Raw genomic sequence first — 18,173 nt, forward strand, 5'->3', positions numbered from 1 at the left:
TTGTGCACAGTTTTATGTCACCAATATATTGCCACTGGCAACCAGACGTTTACTAATAATTTGTTCTACAAGAAAACATTCTCCTCAGCATAAGTTTCCACTAGCTCAGTCCAATACATCTTCCTTTAAAAATAAGCTTGAGAATTCAAAAACACAATAAATAATGGCAGAAGATTAAACTTTGTAAGCACACCGAGTTAGTTTCCTTAGTGTGACCCATTATGTCTGTAATCTCAAATTGCATGATTTATCATGACCATTAATTCACAATATCACAGCAAGAAAACATCCCGTGTCAAATTCATCTCTGGCTGGAGCTCTGAGGAGGGATTATGATGTTCTCCAATGTAGCAGTTTTAATTTCTTTAGCAAATAAATGTGAGGGAAGAAGAATGATTTACGTGAAACTGAAGCACAAGAAAATGTAGGTTGTACGAGGTAGGGAGCCCAACAGGGTGTGGTGTAATAGTTGGAGTGCCAGGCTAGGATCTGAGAGACCCAGGTTCAAATCCCCACCCTGCCATGGAGCCTTCCGGAATGACCTTGGGCCAGTCACGCACTCTTAGCCTGATCTGCATGATGGGTCTATTTTTGTGAGAATAAAATGGAGAAGAAAGAGTTATGTAAGGCACTTTGGGTCCTCTCTGGGGAGAATGGTGGGGTGTAAATGAAGTAAATAAACCAAATGAATAAAAATGACCAACATTATTTGTGTGGTGAGTAGAGGATGTTTGCCTAGGGCAGCTTCAGGTAATGGCAGTGCCAGGGAATTGCTGAGGCGTGGAAGATGAGCCATCACAACAAATTATCAGCCTGCAGAATAAAACTATAAATCCAATGAGAATGTCTAGGTTCTTCTATGACCTTTAATGAGGGATCCCACGTGAGGCAAGCAAGTGTACTATCATCCATCCATCCATCCATCCATCCATCCATCCATCCATCCATCCATCCATCCATCCATCCATCCATCCATCCATCCATCCATCCATCCATCCATCCATCCATCCATCCATCCATCCATCCATCCATCCATCCATCCATCCATCCATCCATCCATCCATCCATCCATCCATCCATCCATCCATCCATCCATCCAATTTGTTTGTTTGTGTGTTTAGTTAGTTAGTTAGTTCCACTTCTAAACCACCCTACCCCCAGATGGCTCAGGGTGGCGTACATTCACATAAAACAATTCACACTCATATGAAACAATAAATATAATAAAACCACTTAATATAACTTAATTTAGAAAGGTCTCCTCTGTGTTTCAGATCCCATTCATCAACAAGACCTATATCTGTGGCCAGTGTATTACCGGTAGTTCTGTACGCTAAGTGACCATTGTTGTAAGCAATTAAACTAGGTTGCTAGTTTAGGTATGCATGCCAAAGGCACACACCTCTTGGCTTTTAAAAAAATTGCTACACTTTGGTCTGAGTTGCTCATTGCTACAGCTCATATTTTAGGAGAGTGAGAATAACGGATGCCATTAGTACAAACTGCTAGTTTGCAAATGCACTTAGAATATTTGTGAAAGCAGTGATTTTCCCTTCCTCACCACTACTAAATACAAATTGGTAAGGAACCAGAAGGTTTGTGTCTGCTGCAGGCACTGAGAAAGTGGGAGAAAGATAACAGCAAGTGGAGGTTAGTACTCACTGTACCAGTATATCCTATTCTGGTGTGGAGAGAAGAGCGTGACAGCTTAAGAGGACAGAACCTGTGAAATCTCTTTGGGTTCTGTGAGCACTGCCATCACCATTAGTCCTGCTCTAGTTTTTGGCACTTCCTTTTTCTCTTTCTCTTCGCTAAACTGGATGGTTATTTCTTTTTACAGAGCATACTGTACATTTTCTAGATAGTTAATACCTAGAGCCAACTTTTAGGCATTCCTTACCAGCTGAACAAGTGCTACATGGTATGTAATTAAAGAAGAGTTGATTTGAAACATACTTTGACTTCTTATGACTGTTTTTTTGGACAGAGCTTTACGATTAATGCACCCCAGGGAATCTCCTGGCAGTGCCCAGCATCTGTTCTCCTGGATTATGTTGCTCTGCTTTGTGAATACAGACTTTAAAAGTAACAACTTTGCTGCAGTTACCTTTGGCTGTAAAATTAGAATTACAATTTTGGGCATCCTCACGTGGGCTCTTTGGAAGCCGACTAATGCTACAAGGTACTCAGCGGGAAGATGTCATGTTGATAAAAATCCAAAAGTAACAAATTTGCTATCTGTTTGGTTTCTCCCACACACCATGCGCAGTACTCACCATGTCCAGCCATGCTTATTTGTCATGGAGTATTTTTCCATGATAGCAGTAAGACGAAGCAAGGAGAATTTTTGAAGCAGATTTAGCTGAGCAGCTGACTGATTGCTGATCTGTAATGATCCTATGGTATGGCTCAGCTGGTGAGGGATCTGGAAACTATGCCAATGTAATCGCCTGTAGAGAAAAATACAACAATGGTGCATAATAAGCTGGATCATGGCAATAGGAGTGATACCTGTAAGAGCCTGAAGACAGTTTCTGTATTTGGTGAACAAGTCCTTGTGCATTTTACACTTTCAGGAATACATTTTCTTCTACAAGGTGCTTGTTGTCAACATTTAAGTAATATAATACCAAAAACTCACACGACAACTCTTATGCCTGAAAAATGTTACAGATATAGGTAAGATGGATTAAGCATAAAACTGCCACCAGCTTTTGCTCAAATAAATCCAATTAATATTTATGGCTCCTGTGTATGAGAAGGACACACAGAATCAGAGTTTAACTGTACAGTATTGGCATGAACCTTGGCAGTATCGGCAACCAAGACCTAACAATGTCTGGGCTGTATATGGGGATATTGACAAGGTCAAAGTGAGAAATCAACATAGAAAAAACCCTCAGAATGGGCCATGTACTACTGCTAAAGTGGCTACTTGCCCTCTGTTGGGGTGTATGTATGTGTGAAGGCTATGATGTCATACAGATTGAGGGCAGTGGTTTCCAGCATTAGGGCATGATTCTATGAACTTACCAAATATCCTAGGCCTTCTAATGTAAAAACGTTATTGGGTAAACCTGCTTGATTTCTATATTTCATCCTTTCTCATATCCAGCTCCCCTACAATTTGCTTTCTATTTCCCATTCTCTTATCCAGCTTCCTCATAGCTTCTGCTAATGGTTAGTGGAACCATTAACATTTTTTTTGACCTAGCACACTTAATACAGACATGATATAGATATTGTGACAAATAGGTACTCTAGAGAATGCCTATGGTTACAGTCAATGCCTATGGTTTTGTTCCATCAAGCTTGTAAGAAGACTCAGCATCACCATCCCAATGAACAACAGATAAGACATTTGTATATTTAAACAGGGTTGTTGTTTTTTTTTGCAAAACCTGCTCTGAAACTTAATATATACATATCAAATAAAAACAGTGATATTACAGACCTGTTTGGCCTGGTGAGAGATGCTCCAACACCAGAATCTCTTCTGTCCCTAACACCTGTGGCTTCTGATTCATTCAGAGAGGCCCCATCTCTGTCCATATCACTAGGCGTTGTCCGTCCTTCAGACACAGAGTTCTGTTCAAAGTCTAGTGCAATCTTACAAGGTGATTGGAATGGTAAGGTCCCATGCTCACTAACTGATGAATCATTATTTTTCAGCTCTGGCAATATATTTTTTGACCAGTCGTCCACAGATTCCTGAAGCCCATTGACATGATGCAAAATATCATCCAGATGTGGGAAAAGGTTTTCTCTTTCCAAGTCCAGAAGATCTCCAGTGCTGGCATACAAGTGAGAACCTGGAACGTTGTCGTAAATGCTAACCCGACTCTCTTTGGGACAGGAAGCAAGAGGGCTAGCCTGTCTAGGTGTTGAGCACTTCTGCTTGGTTAACGAAATGCTGCCTGTCCTCCAGTTGACACTGCTGCTATTGTCGGTAGGAGAAAGACTTTCAATGGAAAGTGCCTTAGGAAATGTTCCAGGTTTGTGGTCTTTGGGAATATGAACAACTAGGTTTTCTTGTGAATGAAATTCATTTTTGCGATTTTGGTCTACCCCTTGCCTGAAGACTGTTCCTGCAAGAACATCCAGGTCCTCCAGGTACATGCCACCTCGTTTACTTGCTTCATAATATTTATGTTCTTTGGAGCAAGGAGTGCTTATTCCACTACTGCTGATCTCTGATTGGCTGCTCTCACAACTGGACTTAGTGGAGAAGTCAAACCCATGCTTAGCGGCATCTAAGTTTATCACACCTTGGAGGTCTCCATTCTCTATTTGCACACATTGCATATCCTTCAGGGATTTTGGTTCATGCTGAAGAACAGGCTGACTTATTACTAAGCCACTAGTCCTTCCAGAGCTTTTCAGTTTTCCATGTGTACCTTTGCCTTTTAGTGTCTCCATGCGCTTTAGAAAGTTTTTAGCTCTGGTCCGTGTTGGTCTCTCATTCCCAGGGTGAACAGAGTCTTCTGGAGGCTGAAGGGGAGTACTACCTACTGAAGCAGAGTCATGGGCTATCGTGTTTTCAACACAATATTGTCCTGAACAGTCAAAAGTTTCCCTGAGAAGGTTGCTGAGTCCAGACTGACTCCTGTGGTCACTTCCCCCACTACTTTCACTGTGGACAGAGGAGATCTCAGGCTCACTCAGGTCAGTTAGCACACTTTCACTGCTAGTTGTGATTTTCATTTTAATGTCCCCGGAGGACCCATGTTTGTCTGACTGATGAATTAAGGTGTCAATGTCATCTACCCGAGACCATCGTCGGCTTGTCCTTTGGAAAGTCCATTTGTTACTGATAGCACAAAGATCTTCTTCATCAGAATCTTCACCCTGAAGAACAGCATACAAGGTAAGTGAGATGTATCCTTGGCTTAGTATTATAAAATGGCAATGCAATAAAAGCTTTATGGGCTAATTAATAATGTTCTTTTTCATGGCATAATGGAAAACAGCCTTTCTTTACTCACTTTTCAGAATGCCAATACAGTGTCCAACATGTACAAATGAATATAACTGATTTCTAACAAATCAATTTCCCTTAACATTAGCCCATTCAAAAGATTCATCTAAAATATATACTCTCTGGACTAAGAGGCTCACAATCAAAAATATCAGAGACAGTTACCAAATAACATCACTGACAATTGAAATGAAACAATGAATTACAATGCATCACTCTACAAATCACAATTAGCTAGTCATCCATATGACCAAGTGACATCATGTTTTTGTGCAATCTACTATACAATTAATCAACAGGTTTTCAATAATGTGATACCAAACCTTTAGAAATGAAATTTGACAACTAAAAGCACTAATGAACTCGTCTACAAAGTCATAATTGGGAGGCCCTAAGTGGCAGTTTACTTAGGTTCTGCAACAAGTCTAATTGTTATAACTGGATGCTCTGTTCAGGACACATTATGCTGAACACAGACACACACAATCTCAAGTGTGCACATTATGAAGGCTGGTCACACAGTTCCAGACAAGTAATATTTGTGGATGCTGAGAGGATTATAGCAATATTCTAAAAAAAAAGGCTTAAGAAAAGCATGGGTTCTTAGGAGGATATTATACCTTTGATAACTGACATTCTGACAGAAGAGTTAAAAACAATTCTGGAGTGTGTGTGGTTTCTGGGCTGTATGGCCATGTTCTAGCAGCATTCTCTCCTGACGTTTCACCTGCATCTGTGGCTGGCATCTTCAGCTGTGCCAAGATCCTCTGAAGATGCCAGCCACAGATGCAGGCGAAAGGTCAGGAGAGAATGCTGCCAGAACACGGCCATACAGCCCGGAAACCACACAGCACTCCAGTGATTCTGGCCGTGAAAGTCTTCGACAATACAAAAACAATTCTCCTGTGTTTTCCAAGCTTTCTCTAAATGCAATTTGTCTCTGTTTTATAAATCATATCTAACAATAAAGAACACAAGTCAGCTTCTATGAGCGATCAACTTTCTCTTTCAGCAGAGAAAATTGCAAAAAAAAAAAAGACAGTAATTACTGTAAAGAATAACGATCTGTTTGATTTTGTTCACTAACAACCCAGCAGAGACAAAAATAATTTATTTTCATACTGGACAGTGGTCTACCATCTTATAGTGGCAATTCTTTTTTTTAATAAATTGGATAAATGGCCAACACACAACAGTCGATTTCTACAACAGTACAACAGCGTTTCAGCCCAGCTTCACACAGCATCACTGTCTTAAGCCAAATATTATGGTGAGGTTCGAAAAGTGCACCTGCAGGAAGATAGCCATGTTGGTCTGATGTAGTCAAAATAATAAATCTCTAAAGGCAAAAGATTTTACTGCGGCATAAGCTTCCTTGAGTCAAAGCCTGCATGAAGTGTTATATTCAGTCAGAGGAGATAAAAATACACAAAGTTACATCCAGCAGAAAGTGGGTGGGGAAAAGGGGTGAGAAAGTTCAGCCATCAAATCTTCAGCCAGTGTTGGCTTTCATCCACACTGGGTTCTTCCTAAGAACCTAGGATGTCGTAAATTATTGGCACAATATATGTGTGTATCGAAGCCTTTTGTAATTGATAGATGGAGATTTTAGCTCAACTGCTGTCCAAGGTTTTTTGGTGTGGTACCCAGTATGCCAACAACAACAACAAGAATAATGATACTATACTTCACTTATAATCTCATTTCTTTCTAGTGGGGATCCCAAATGGCCCAATATTGATCTCCTCTATTCTACTTTATCCTCACAACAACTCCGAGGAAGGTAAGGCTCAGCCTGAGAATGTGTAACTGGCCCAAGAGCACCTATCAAGCTCCTGTGGCAAAGTATTAGGAGTTTAGAAAAGCGCGATGTGTTTCGGTCCTTGAGATCCCTGTACAGTGGTGGCGAACCTTTGGCACTCCAGATGTTATGGACTACAATTCCCATCAGCCCCTGCCAGGATGGCCAATTGACCATGCTGGAAGGGGCTGATGGGAATTGTAGTCCATAACATCTGGAATGCCAAAAGTTCACCACCACGGGACTAGGATCTGGGAAACACACGTTTGAACTCTGACACTCTAACCATTATACCAAACTGCATCTCAAGAGCATGCGGTATCACATTGCACATATATGAAAACAAGATCAATTCAAAACAGTAAATGGTTTACTCCTAATGGATTCAGACTGCTTATAACTGCTGCTGCATTTAGCAAAGTAGGATGAATCTGGATACTGAAAGAAGGGACAATTACTTTTTTGAACTGCCACAAACCCCCACTGAGTCCATGTCTGCTCATATGTAGATGTGATATTAATTCCAGCACAACAGCTTCTTGTGTGCATATTTGAAAATAAAAGCCTTCCGGAAGGTGGTACTATAATTTTAGATTCCATTTACTAAGAAATACACCTCTGTATCAAGGTTTGCTTGAGCCTACTGACAATTTCACTATATTTCAGTCAGTTTACCTCCAGCAGAGCTTGCAAGAGTGATCTTGGTGTGTAAAGGCAAATCTAAACGATTCTTTCCCATGTTCCCAGCAATGCAATTTAACATGCAACAGAAACTATCTTAGGGAAACAAAAATATATTTAACCCATGGGACCCCACATTCAGGGTTTTTCAGCATGCCTGACTTATTCCTGCTTTTCTTAGCAATTGACCCACTAGTATTGGAATTGTGTTGCAGATGGGGGGAGGGGGGAGGTCCTACCTAGGCATATCAAGAGAGCCAGTCACAAAGGCAAAGAATAAGGGCTGAGTGGCTGGAAAGAGAAATGAGGTTTCCTGTCCTGAAAGCATAAGAAAGCAAATGGCTGCAGCAAACAGGATTTTTTTTTCAAGGCAGAGAAATAAAAGGTATCACTTGGTACAAGTATGTAGGAAGAGCAATGATTGCTCCTGTGCCTCCTTACACTGATACACTTCTATCAGTTGAGTGTCTTTTTGCTTAAAAATTTTGGAAATTTGCTGACACAAGAAATGTTCTTGTTTCAGAGGAAGAAAAAATAGAGAAGATGGCAGGGTTGTCTCTTTCAATTAGACGGTATCCAGAAAAACTACATGTTTAGAGTCCTCCGTGATGAATGAGCAGAAGAATTTAGTCAGAATGGATGCTAGTGTTTGCCCAATGGAACGCTTTCTATACTTAGGTTTCATTAAAAAGAGAAGAAAAGTCAACTAGAAAACATTATTTCTTACGGATGCCAACTACATGATCAATGTAGTTTTATTTTAATGGATGTTCCACCATTTTTTACTCACCAGGGGTATGACCCCACAACAGCAGAAGACAGTTCTTCCAATAGCAACTCTATGTCTATCAAAATAATAAGGCTATTTTCTCCCTCGCAATCTAAATGGAACTTGTATTTTCAAAGGTAAAGGCTTGCTTATGTGGAAGTACATGTGAATTTTGCCTTTGAATTCCGTTTGTATCTTCCATTTGAATCCCCCCAATGCCTCACAGTTGTTTCCTCAAACCTGTCACTTTTTGGGTGGGTATCAAGGATAATCCACTGCGGCAGCTAACTTGGCTGTTTCTTTTCTGAAATGCTCAAGAAAATGTGGAATACAAGTGTGCCAAGCTTTCTAACTAAGCAATGTTTGTTTGGCTTTGAGCTCCAGGCCTCATAAATGACAAAAGTTGTTAAAAGAAGTAACAACCACTGGGTGAGGAAACATTTGCCAGTTCTGCAGTTCTACAGTGGATATATTTTATTAAGTCTGATAAACTTCACCAAAGTGGAACAGTTTTAACATGTTTATAGAATTATTTATTGATATTTATTGAAATTGTATATGTTTCAAATAATTCCAAATGTTTGGAATAATCTTACTTGCTAGCCACCCTGAGCCTAGCCTCGTGCTGGGAAAGGGTGGGATACTTATCTAATTTTTTTAAAGTGAGAACTGCTATCTATCCAAGAATTGGTAGCCATCTGTCTCCCATCTGACTCCCAACCTGCTGCTGACTTCCAAGACTTTCTCACCCAAACGATAGCTTCTTCCTAGTTGCTGCAAGCATTAAATATCAAGGAAGAAGCACCCGATAGCAGATAGATCTGCATATGCTACCACATTGTTCCACCTGTACAGATTGAGATGGTCCTCGTGGTTGCATCTTTTGACCAAAAGATACTCACAAACCTTCCATCCAGAAGTACCATGCGTACCCTACAAGCATTTTTATTCTAGCCCTCTTTCTATTCCTGTAAATTTATTTAGACTTGTTTTCTTGGGTACATTGTAAGCCTAACAATATAACCCTGCTTGATTTTATCTTGCTAGCCATGAAGAAGAGAAGAAGAGTTTGGATTTATATCCCCCCTTTCTCTGCTGCAGGAGACTCAAAGGGGCTTACAATCTCCTTGCCCTTCCCCCCTCACAACAAACACCCTGTGAGGTAGGTGGGGCTGAGAGATAAATGTGCTGAGTAATACTTTTAATATAGTTGATTTATGAAGAGTATTTATACCCCACCTTTCTATAGTACGTATACAAGGCAGCTTACAAAATACAATAAAATCCAATATAAAACAAAAATTTAATAACAATAACATCCAATACAACACAAAATAAAATCACACAGTACCATAAAATGCACTCACAAAACCTAAATTGCTGCTTGCTAAGATCTAAATGTTAGACACTGACAATAAAAATGCCTTCACCTGGTGATGGAAGGATAACAAGGGAGGAGCACACCAGGTTTCCATAGGAGGAACGTTCCAGAATCTAGGTGCCACCACCAAGAAGACCAAGAGATAGCCCCTCGTGGTTAATCTTAGTAAACAGGCAGTTTTATACAGGAGTAGGTGGTCCTTCAGATAAGCTGCCCCAAGTTATATTATTAACTACTAACCTAAGTGAAGAAAGCAGAGTACTGAGTTTCCATGACTTGTGAATGATTGCCTGTGAACGACTAAATGCAGAGGAATATGTACCAGTATGCTTGCTTCTTGTACACAGCTGATTTCCAGCAAATGATCTTGTAACATTTTTACAATCAATTTTGCAATGCTTTTGAAGTCTAAAGATACTTCGGTAGTAGAAGGGTCACAAATGAATAGCAGGACTCACATATTCTGTATCTTGAATAATCAAATTTGGGGTACATTTCCTACATAGATGCCCATGCTTGTTCAGTGCAGACTTTCCACACCAAGGATGGAGGAATTGCTTCTTTGGCTGCAGAGGCATAACCTTGAAGATTTGGTACATTCTGAAGAGGATGAAGCACCTCCGTAGAATCTGGCTGCTCACTAAAGGGCAAAGCCAACTTTGTATTGGAAAGTAATTGTAGGTACCACATCAAACACAATTGGGATCATGACCACACCCTTCTACTATGTTTTATTTCAATTAAAGACCAGCATAAGACAAAGAAATCTGGAAATGTTGGCATGGATCCTAAGTTGCTGTCTGGTTGGTGTGACAGCAGTTCTGCTGACAGATGGCATTTCTGTTGGCAGAGAAGAAACAAGCAACTTCTGCTTCTTCACACACTGCCACTACAGGCGCACTTTGTAGTGTAGGGAAGGATAGGGGCAGCTGTTGGCAAGCATGGAGGTAAATGGTAAAGGAATGATGACCATGAACCACTGTATGATTCACTTATAGGCTCATAGGACAGTTTAATTGTTAGTTTGCAGTATTAGAAATGTACTGAGACCTTTCTTAGACGAGCATTTTGTCTGTATTCATCATAAGCATACTTAGGATTGCAGCCTTAACATGCCAATGGATTTTTGAAACCACTGATAGAATTAGTTAAGCATTCTAAAAGAGTGTCATAATACACAGAATGTTTTAAGGCAGTGGTTGGCACCACATGTACTGATTAGAAAGTGTCCCTGGGGCAAGAATATCTTGTAAACAGAATGTTGGCTTGCTCTGTTAACAAAATTCTCCTTATCAAATGGCATTTTCCGCATTCCCTGTTGAAACCCCTTAAGCCTTGCATAATGCCTTACATTACACAAGGCAGCTATCAACATGAGAAGACTTATTAAAATAAGTCAACACGAAACGGGATAAAGATTGTTGCATTTGAACAGAATGGAACTTCTCTTTAGATAGGCAACATGTATCACCTTGTCTGTATATTTTGAGAAATTTTTGCTTGTAATCTTTCCCTCATCACATACTGTTTGCTGCTATGTAACTGTGTTGGAGCCTCCAAACTGTTATTTGGGTGATGTCCAGAAGAGGCAGGAAGGAGTGGGTAGAACGACAACAGCCACACTGTGATAGTAATCGTAATGTCATTGGTGAACTTCCAGGTCATTTCACACACTTTAAGTGGCCACTGTGCTATTAAGTTACATGTGCAATTTCTGTTGTGCATTCCGGACAGTTTTCCTTTTGCAGCTGAGCCAAATAATGGCTAGTTATCTTTTTTCCTCTCACTGTCTGAAATCAAATCACTTGTAGTGGTTACACCAATTCTATCTCAGATTTCTGGAGATCTTACAGTCCTGGTCTGTACAAAGGGCAAACACCTATGAGTTCATGTATACTTGCCTTTTTCCTTTGGAAATTCACATCGAGTTTCATTGAGGCACATTTGTTCAATGTGTTCAATCGCCTAGAAAGCAATACAAGATCGAAAGATCAGCAGCTTGTTAATCAACTCAACTGGCAGTTTACAATTTCAGATATTGTTCCCTCTTTCATTCATATGGATAGAATTTGAAATATTTAAACAGCAATAGTGGGGAATAAAATATTTATTCCTATACAATAAACGGGAACTAGAACCAGGTTTTTTTTAAAAAAATCTTTTGATCCCAGAATTGTTGTTGGCATTTAAAAAAGTGGATATCATTAAGCCCAAGTTAGAAATGGGCTTCTAGACTAGATTTTAGGGGTATATTCTACTCTGTGTCCCCTTGAATCTGATTACTTATAAGGGCATTTATATAAAAATAAAATAAGTAATAAGCTCAGACTCAGTAACTAAGAACAAGTAAGAATAACAATAGGAATGTTTTGCCTTTTAGAAATATTGTGGATGCTTCCATCATTCAACAAATATCTACATAATTTATTACCCATAACTATAGTAAGTGATATAAACAGACGTGATTATTTTGCAGTGGGACTAATTTTAAAGACTGCAACCTCTAAAAAAACCAGTAGTGATTTCGACATTACCTCAGACCACAAGCTGGAGAAATGATAGTTTGGAGTAACACTGCAAGTTAAATGAGTGAAATATTTGGTGTCCACATGTATCTTTTGTCTCTTAATCATCAGTGGTCATAGGATTAGCAATTTTTTTAAATTCTACATATACTTATTTATTGAAGGTGATACTGGAACAATTGTGTATTCTCATAAACAACAAAGTCTGCTATGCTCACAAAACACTTTCATACTCTTTAAATACTCTTTAAGAAAACCCCACCAGCTGTCTTTACCTCAGTGGGAGAACTATTTGCTGTTGCAGAAATATTGTACGTGCATCAAAGATCTGCAGAGCACAGAATCAATATACTCTTTCCTCTACAGACCTCATCAGTGAATATCATGGAACTGATATCATCAAGATCACACATTGCAAAAGTAATTTCCTGACTACTTTACAAGGTAACCCTTTTCCAAGTTCCAAGATTATCTTTTAATATGGCCAGTGATGAAACCCCAGATTGCTGATTTAGCCATATGAATTTTAAGCAAGAAAAATGATGACATTTTCTGTGGCCCTTCCAATATTTTGAAACATATTGTGCCAGTGAAGTGAGAGGATTAATGATCATCTTTATGAGCTCAACTGTCTCCAGAGTCCCCAATTAAATACAGTCTGCCTGGATTTCTCACAACCTCATGATGTGCCAATGGTAGAAGACAGAGCTCTCCATCTGCTTACATCTGTCATTGATTGGAATGAGAGTCAAAGCTTCAGCAAGAATAATTCCAAGATGGAAACAATAGCCAATGACATTTTGATCAATGTTCGTAAGGACTGCTTTGTGTATTACATTTTATACTCAGGAATCTGTCTCCCAAGGAGAAAATATACACAAGCATTAGCATTCATGTATTGTACAAAATAGGCAACTGTGCAGAACGCAGCCCAAATAGGAGCCTGTTGTCTACATGCAGTTTGCTTAGCAAAATCTATAGATGTGTGTGTTCATTCTTGCAGTCTTGGAGCTTATTTTTAAACATTGGGAACATGTAATGGTTCAAAGGTCCAAATAATTGTCCACGGAGCAAACTCTTGGATAGATCAAACTATCTAGAGAAAGGTCTTAATACTTCATTTCTCTTTAACACTTCTTGACACATGTTAAATGTAAAAAATATTGCAGAGTAAAAGCGCCTAAACCAGGTTGTCTTCTGGGTGGGCCTTTGGCCCTGTTTCTATGTTATCTGTGACATGTTAATATGGTTCAAAATCTCAGCTCCTTATAACCAGTCTGCAGCTGTTATTGAGCAGCTGCAAAGGAATCCAGCCAAGGGTCAGAGGCAACAAATGCAGTGATATGGCAGCAATACAGGAAGTTTTCTGCATTTGGGTAGTTGTACAATCATAAATTGTTCCTTTCCACCAAGACGTGATAGTTTCCGGAAAGGTCTCTTGGTCCACTGACTCCTGCAATGGTTTAATTTACAAAATAAGTCCTTCATGGAACCAACTGCCAATCTCATACTATAGGATTTAGGCCTTGTGGTAACTTTGAACACACAGTGACATTCCAATGTCAGGTGAAAAAATTGTCTGAGAGCTCTATCTTATGCTCACATTTCTTCTGAATCCACAATGAACCATGTAGAAACTCCCCAGTACTAATGTACTACAGGATGATTTTTTTTACTTTATCACTGTCCTGAAAAACCTAGGAATCATCTAAAAAACCCAGCAAGGAAGGGGATAGTGAATCAGTACCACATATCACTTCAGCTTTAACTAGGTTTGCAACTGGTGGGAGTCTGGGGTGGGAGAACAGGGGACATTATTTGTTTATTATTTCTTTCCAATATTTCGATGCCAACTCTTCAGAATTCTGCTCAAGTTGGTTTATAATTAAAAACTACAGTATATAAAAACGAACCATTAAAAAACTAAGAAGCTGAACATAAGTGGCATACAAACTATCCGTAAAAGACAAGCAACCATTAAAAACATGGTAAGATAAAACCCCTAATTAAAAGTCTAAGGCCCCTTCCGCACACGCAAAATAATGCATTTTCAAACCACTTTCACAACTGTTTGCAAGTGGATTTTGCCATTCTGCACAGCTTCAAAGAGCATTGAAAGCAGTTTGAAAGTGCATTATTCTGCATGTGCGGAATGAGCCTAGGTTAAAAAAAAGTGGTTTGTGCTGACAACTAAAAATAGGCACCAGGTGAGCCTCAGGGAGGAGGGGTGTTCCGAAAAAGCGGTGCCCCGACGAAGGATGACTTGTCTTTGGTGGCTACATGCCTCGCCTCTGAAGGCTGGAGCACAGAGAGCTGGACTTGTTAAGGTAAATCTTAACTACTTCTTGAATATGGGAGAAGAGGTTCTGTCAGGTATTCTGGCCACTAGAGGTTTAGAACCTTAACAAGAAGAACCAGCAACTTGAGATGTGCCTGGAAACAGATGAGTATGCAGATCCTTCAGTGCAGGAGTGACATGGCCCATGTAATCAACCCCTGGCTAGCTGCTGTCCTGTGGACCAGGAGGAATTTCCACTGAACAATTGAAATGCATGATATTCAGGGGAGAAATAATAGGGAGGGCTTAATCCTTGCTCTCCTACTACTTTCCCCCATGCACTCTATCCCTCTCCAGATCTCCCATGCAGTAAGAACATAAGAACATAAGAACATAAGAACAAGCCAGCTGGATCAGACCAGAGTCCATCTAGTCCAGCTCTCTGCTACTCGCAGTGGCCCACCAGGTGCCTTTGGGAGTTCACATGTAGGATGTGAAAGCAATGGCCTTCTGCGGCTGTTGCTCCCGAGCACCTGGACTATTAAGGCATTTGCAATCTCAGATCAAAGAGGATCAAGATTGGTAGCCATAAATTGACTTCTCCTCCATAAATCTGTCCAAGCCCCTTTTAAAGCTATCCAGGTTAGTGGCCATCACCACCTCCTGTGGCAGCATATTCCAACCACCAATCACACGTTGCGTGAAGAAGTGTTTCCTTTTATTAGTCCTAATTCTTCCCCCCAGCATTTTCAATGAATGCCCCCTGGTTCTAGTATTGTGAGAAAGAGAGAAAAATTTCTCTCTGTCAACATTTTCTACCCCATGCATAATTTTATAGACTTCAATCATATCCCCCCTCAGACGTCTCCTCTCCAAACTAAAGAGTCCCAAACGCTGCAGCCTTTCCTCATAAGGAAGGTGCTCCAGTCCCTCAATCATCCTCGTTGCCCTTCTCTGCACTTTTTCTATCTCTTCAATATCCTTTTTGAGATGTGGTGACCAGAACTGAACACAGTACTCCAAGTGTGGTCGCACCACGGCTTTATATAAGGGCATGACAATCTTTGCAGTTTTATTATCAATTCCTTTCCTGATTATCCCCAGCATAGAGTTTGCCTTTTTCACAGCTGCCATACATTGAGTTGACATTCCCATGGAACTATCAATTAAGATGCTCAAATCCCTTTCCTGGTCTGTGACTGTTAGCACTGACCCCTGTAGCGTGTATGTGAAGTTTGGATTTTTTGCCCCTATGTGCATCACTTTGCATTTTGCTACATTGAACTGCATTTGCCATTTCTTAGCCCACTCACCTAATTTATCAAGGTCCGCTTGGAGCTCCTCGCAATCCTTTGTGGTTCTCACCACCCTACATAATTTGGTATCATCTGCAAACTTGGCCACCACGCTACCCACCCCTACTTCCAGGTCATTTATGAATAGGTTAAAGAGCACTGGTCCCAATACGGATCCTTGGGGGACACCACTCCCCACATCTCTCCATTGTGAGAATTTCCCATTTACACCCATTTACAGTAGGCCAAACATGCATTAGAAACCCAAGTCAGACTAAACACAGGTGACATTGCAATTGCAAGGTGACATTGCAAGGTGACATTGCAATTTGGTTAACCACCAAATCATGCCCATTGCTCTCCCATTTCAAATCTCTCCTACTGCTATGCAGCTGTTCAGAAGATTTCTGGAACTGGGTCTCCCTTGAACACATATTTTGCCCTTAGCCTTGCCATCCAGCTCACATGGTTGCTGTAAGGGTAAAAGGGCAGATAATCAGTCAATAGCAGAATGTTCAATGTATTTTAAAAAATGCCTTACCTACAAAGAGGTTCTACAAGATCCTTGTCAAGAAAATCATGGTCTTTCTTGACAGCTTCAATGTCAATAGGAAACTGGGAATCTTCAAGAGAAGAATCAGATAATTCTGGAGTTACATTTCTTTTGCCACCAAGATGTAGAGTACAACACAAACGTTCCTTACAACATGATCTCTAATATTACTTTATTTTCTAACTACGTGTAAGATCTATCAACAAAACTGAAAACATGTCAGATTCTGAATACTACCAGACCTCAGAATGTTCATTTTTCAGTCTTGTAAGAATCTTGAAACAATATAATCTGAACAGCATTAAAAAGTGTCAAAAGTATGTTATTTTGGTAGACAATATGGGGATTCTTTCTGTGTTCGTTTCCATGTTTCCTTTCCCAAACGGTACAGTTAAATTTAACATGATGCACAAGTGTGTGCAGAATGGAATCATACCAAAAGTTTTTGAAGGTTTTTTTAATTCTATAAACTCAGTTTTCACACAATACTGTTCTACTATTTTTAAACTCCAGAAATGCAAAACAGCCCCCCTTCCTTTTGAACATTCCTCTATTCCAACTTAGTAGCTTCACTCATTTGTACAGAGTCTATGGCCCTGAAGTTGTTCAGGTGGGCTTTTCTTTAAAGGCAATAGGGTTATCCTACAACAGAATGGTTCGAAAAGGACATTTAAATAGGGAAAAGTATTGTGGACTATGCCACAATGTACACAATGTGTATTATCTATATGCTACACATATTATCCTGTTGTTGCTGCATTGTTTTTTACTGATGCAGTACGCCTTTTCTGCATTGTATTTGTATTCTGATATCATGTCTAATAAACTATATTTATTCAGATTTCTGTAATCAAAGTCCGAGTACGTCACTTATTAGATGCCTTGTACTGGTTGTACCAATTTAAACTGTGTAATCCACTTTGAATCTCCTTGAGAGAGGACAGCTATAAATATAATAAATAATTACATGAACAAAAATAAAATAAAATGACCCTAAAGTCTCTTCAAAACAGTCACTTTGTTGTGCTACTAATTCAGCATTATGACTGATTTGTTGAGGATCCAGATCTCTTTTCTGAGGGTGCTCCTTCTATTGAGAGATTTTGAATTTCTGTTACACCCCAAACTCTATCTATATAGTGTCATTGGAGAAATTCAAATCCACTCCTCCTGTAAACTGCAGCTGTAGGCACGGTAGAAAATGAGATATAAGTGTTTAAAATAAACATGTTGTGGAATATAATTGCATAAGCATCACGGACTCTTCGCATTATTAGCAAGGAATAACACAAATCCACCCCTTCTCTCCTTCATAGGACTGCAGCACAATTTAATTATACTTTTCAGAATTGTCCTTCTGCTTAACTCAACTGGGATTCTTAATATTTTAAAAGACATGAACCACCTTTGTTCAGCAATGAGGTGATTATGATGTTCCCCCTGCAATACTCCTACTAGCACAGTCCATTATATTGAAACAGGATTTTGAATTCCCCCTTTGACATACCTTCATAGAGCTGTGTATATTGTGGAAATCCAGCAGCTTGCAACCAGTCACATGCTGATTTTGCTTCAATTTCTGAATAATTAGAAAAAACAAAACAAAAACAAAATTAGTTTAACAGATTTTCTTGCCATCAGTTACAAAACAATGGCCCAAACAGTATTCAAAATACACGTGATTTGCATGGAAAAGAAGGGTTCATTACAAATGTTACAAATACAGTGTGCTGACAAATGTTACAAATACAGTGTGCTGATAATGTGTGTGTATGAAGATGTTAAAAACCATGGTTGTGTTAAAAAAAACACCTGGCTGTCCCTGCCTCCAATTCCCTCACGTTTGGCTGTATATGAAGATATTGGGAGTAAACTAACAGTGATGATTCTGAAGTTTTTAATATTTACCTGT

General features: G+C 39.6%; 1 protein-coding gene across 4 annotated transcripts in view; it reads right to left on the bottom strand.

The window, feature by feature from the left end:
• STARD13 (StAR related lipid transfer domain containing 13) overlaps positions 1-18,173 on the bottom strand; it is a 157,960-nt gene that overhangs the window by 32,860 nt on the left and 106,927 nt on the right. For all 4 annotated transcript variants that reach the window (XM_048494202.1, XM_048494205.1, XM_048494203.1 and 1 more), the window contains exons 2-6: positions 17,769-17,840; positions 16,250-16,331; positions 11,512-11,575; positions 3,455-4,848; positions 2,277-2,450 (exon numbers count right to left, since the gene is read on the bottom strand). In XM_048494202.1, coding sequence (XP_048350159.1) covers positions 2,277-2,450; positions 3,455-4,848; positions 11,512-11,575; positions 16,250-16,331; positions 17,769-17,840 — 1,786 coding nt within the window. The remainder of the gene's footprint in view (positions 1-2,276; positions 2,451-3,454; positions 4,849-11,511; positions 11,576-16,249; positions 16,332-17,768; positions 17,841-18,173) is intronic.

This window comes from Sphaerodactylus townsendi, linkage group LG04 (assembly GCF_021028975.2).
Source record: "Sphaerodactylus townsendi isolate TG3544 linkage group LG04, MPM_Stown_v2.3, whole genome shotgun sequence".
Classification (NCBI taxonomy): Eukaryota; Metazoa; Chordata; class Lepidosauria; order Squamata; family Sphaerodactylidae; genus Sphaerodactylus; species Sphaerodactylus townsendi.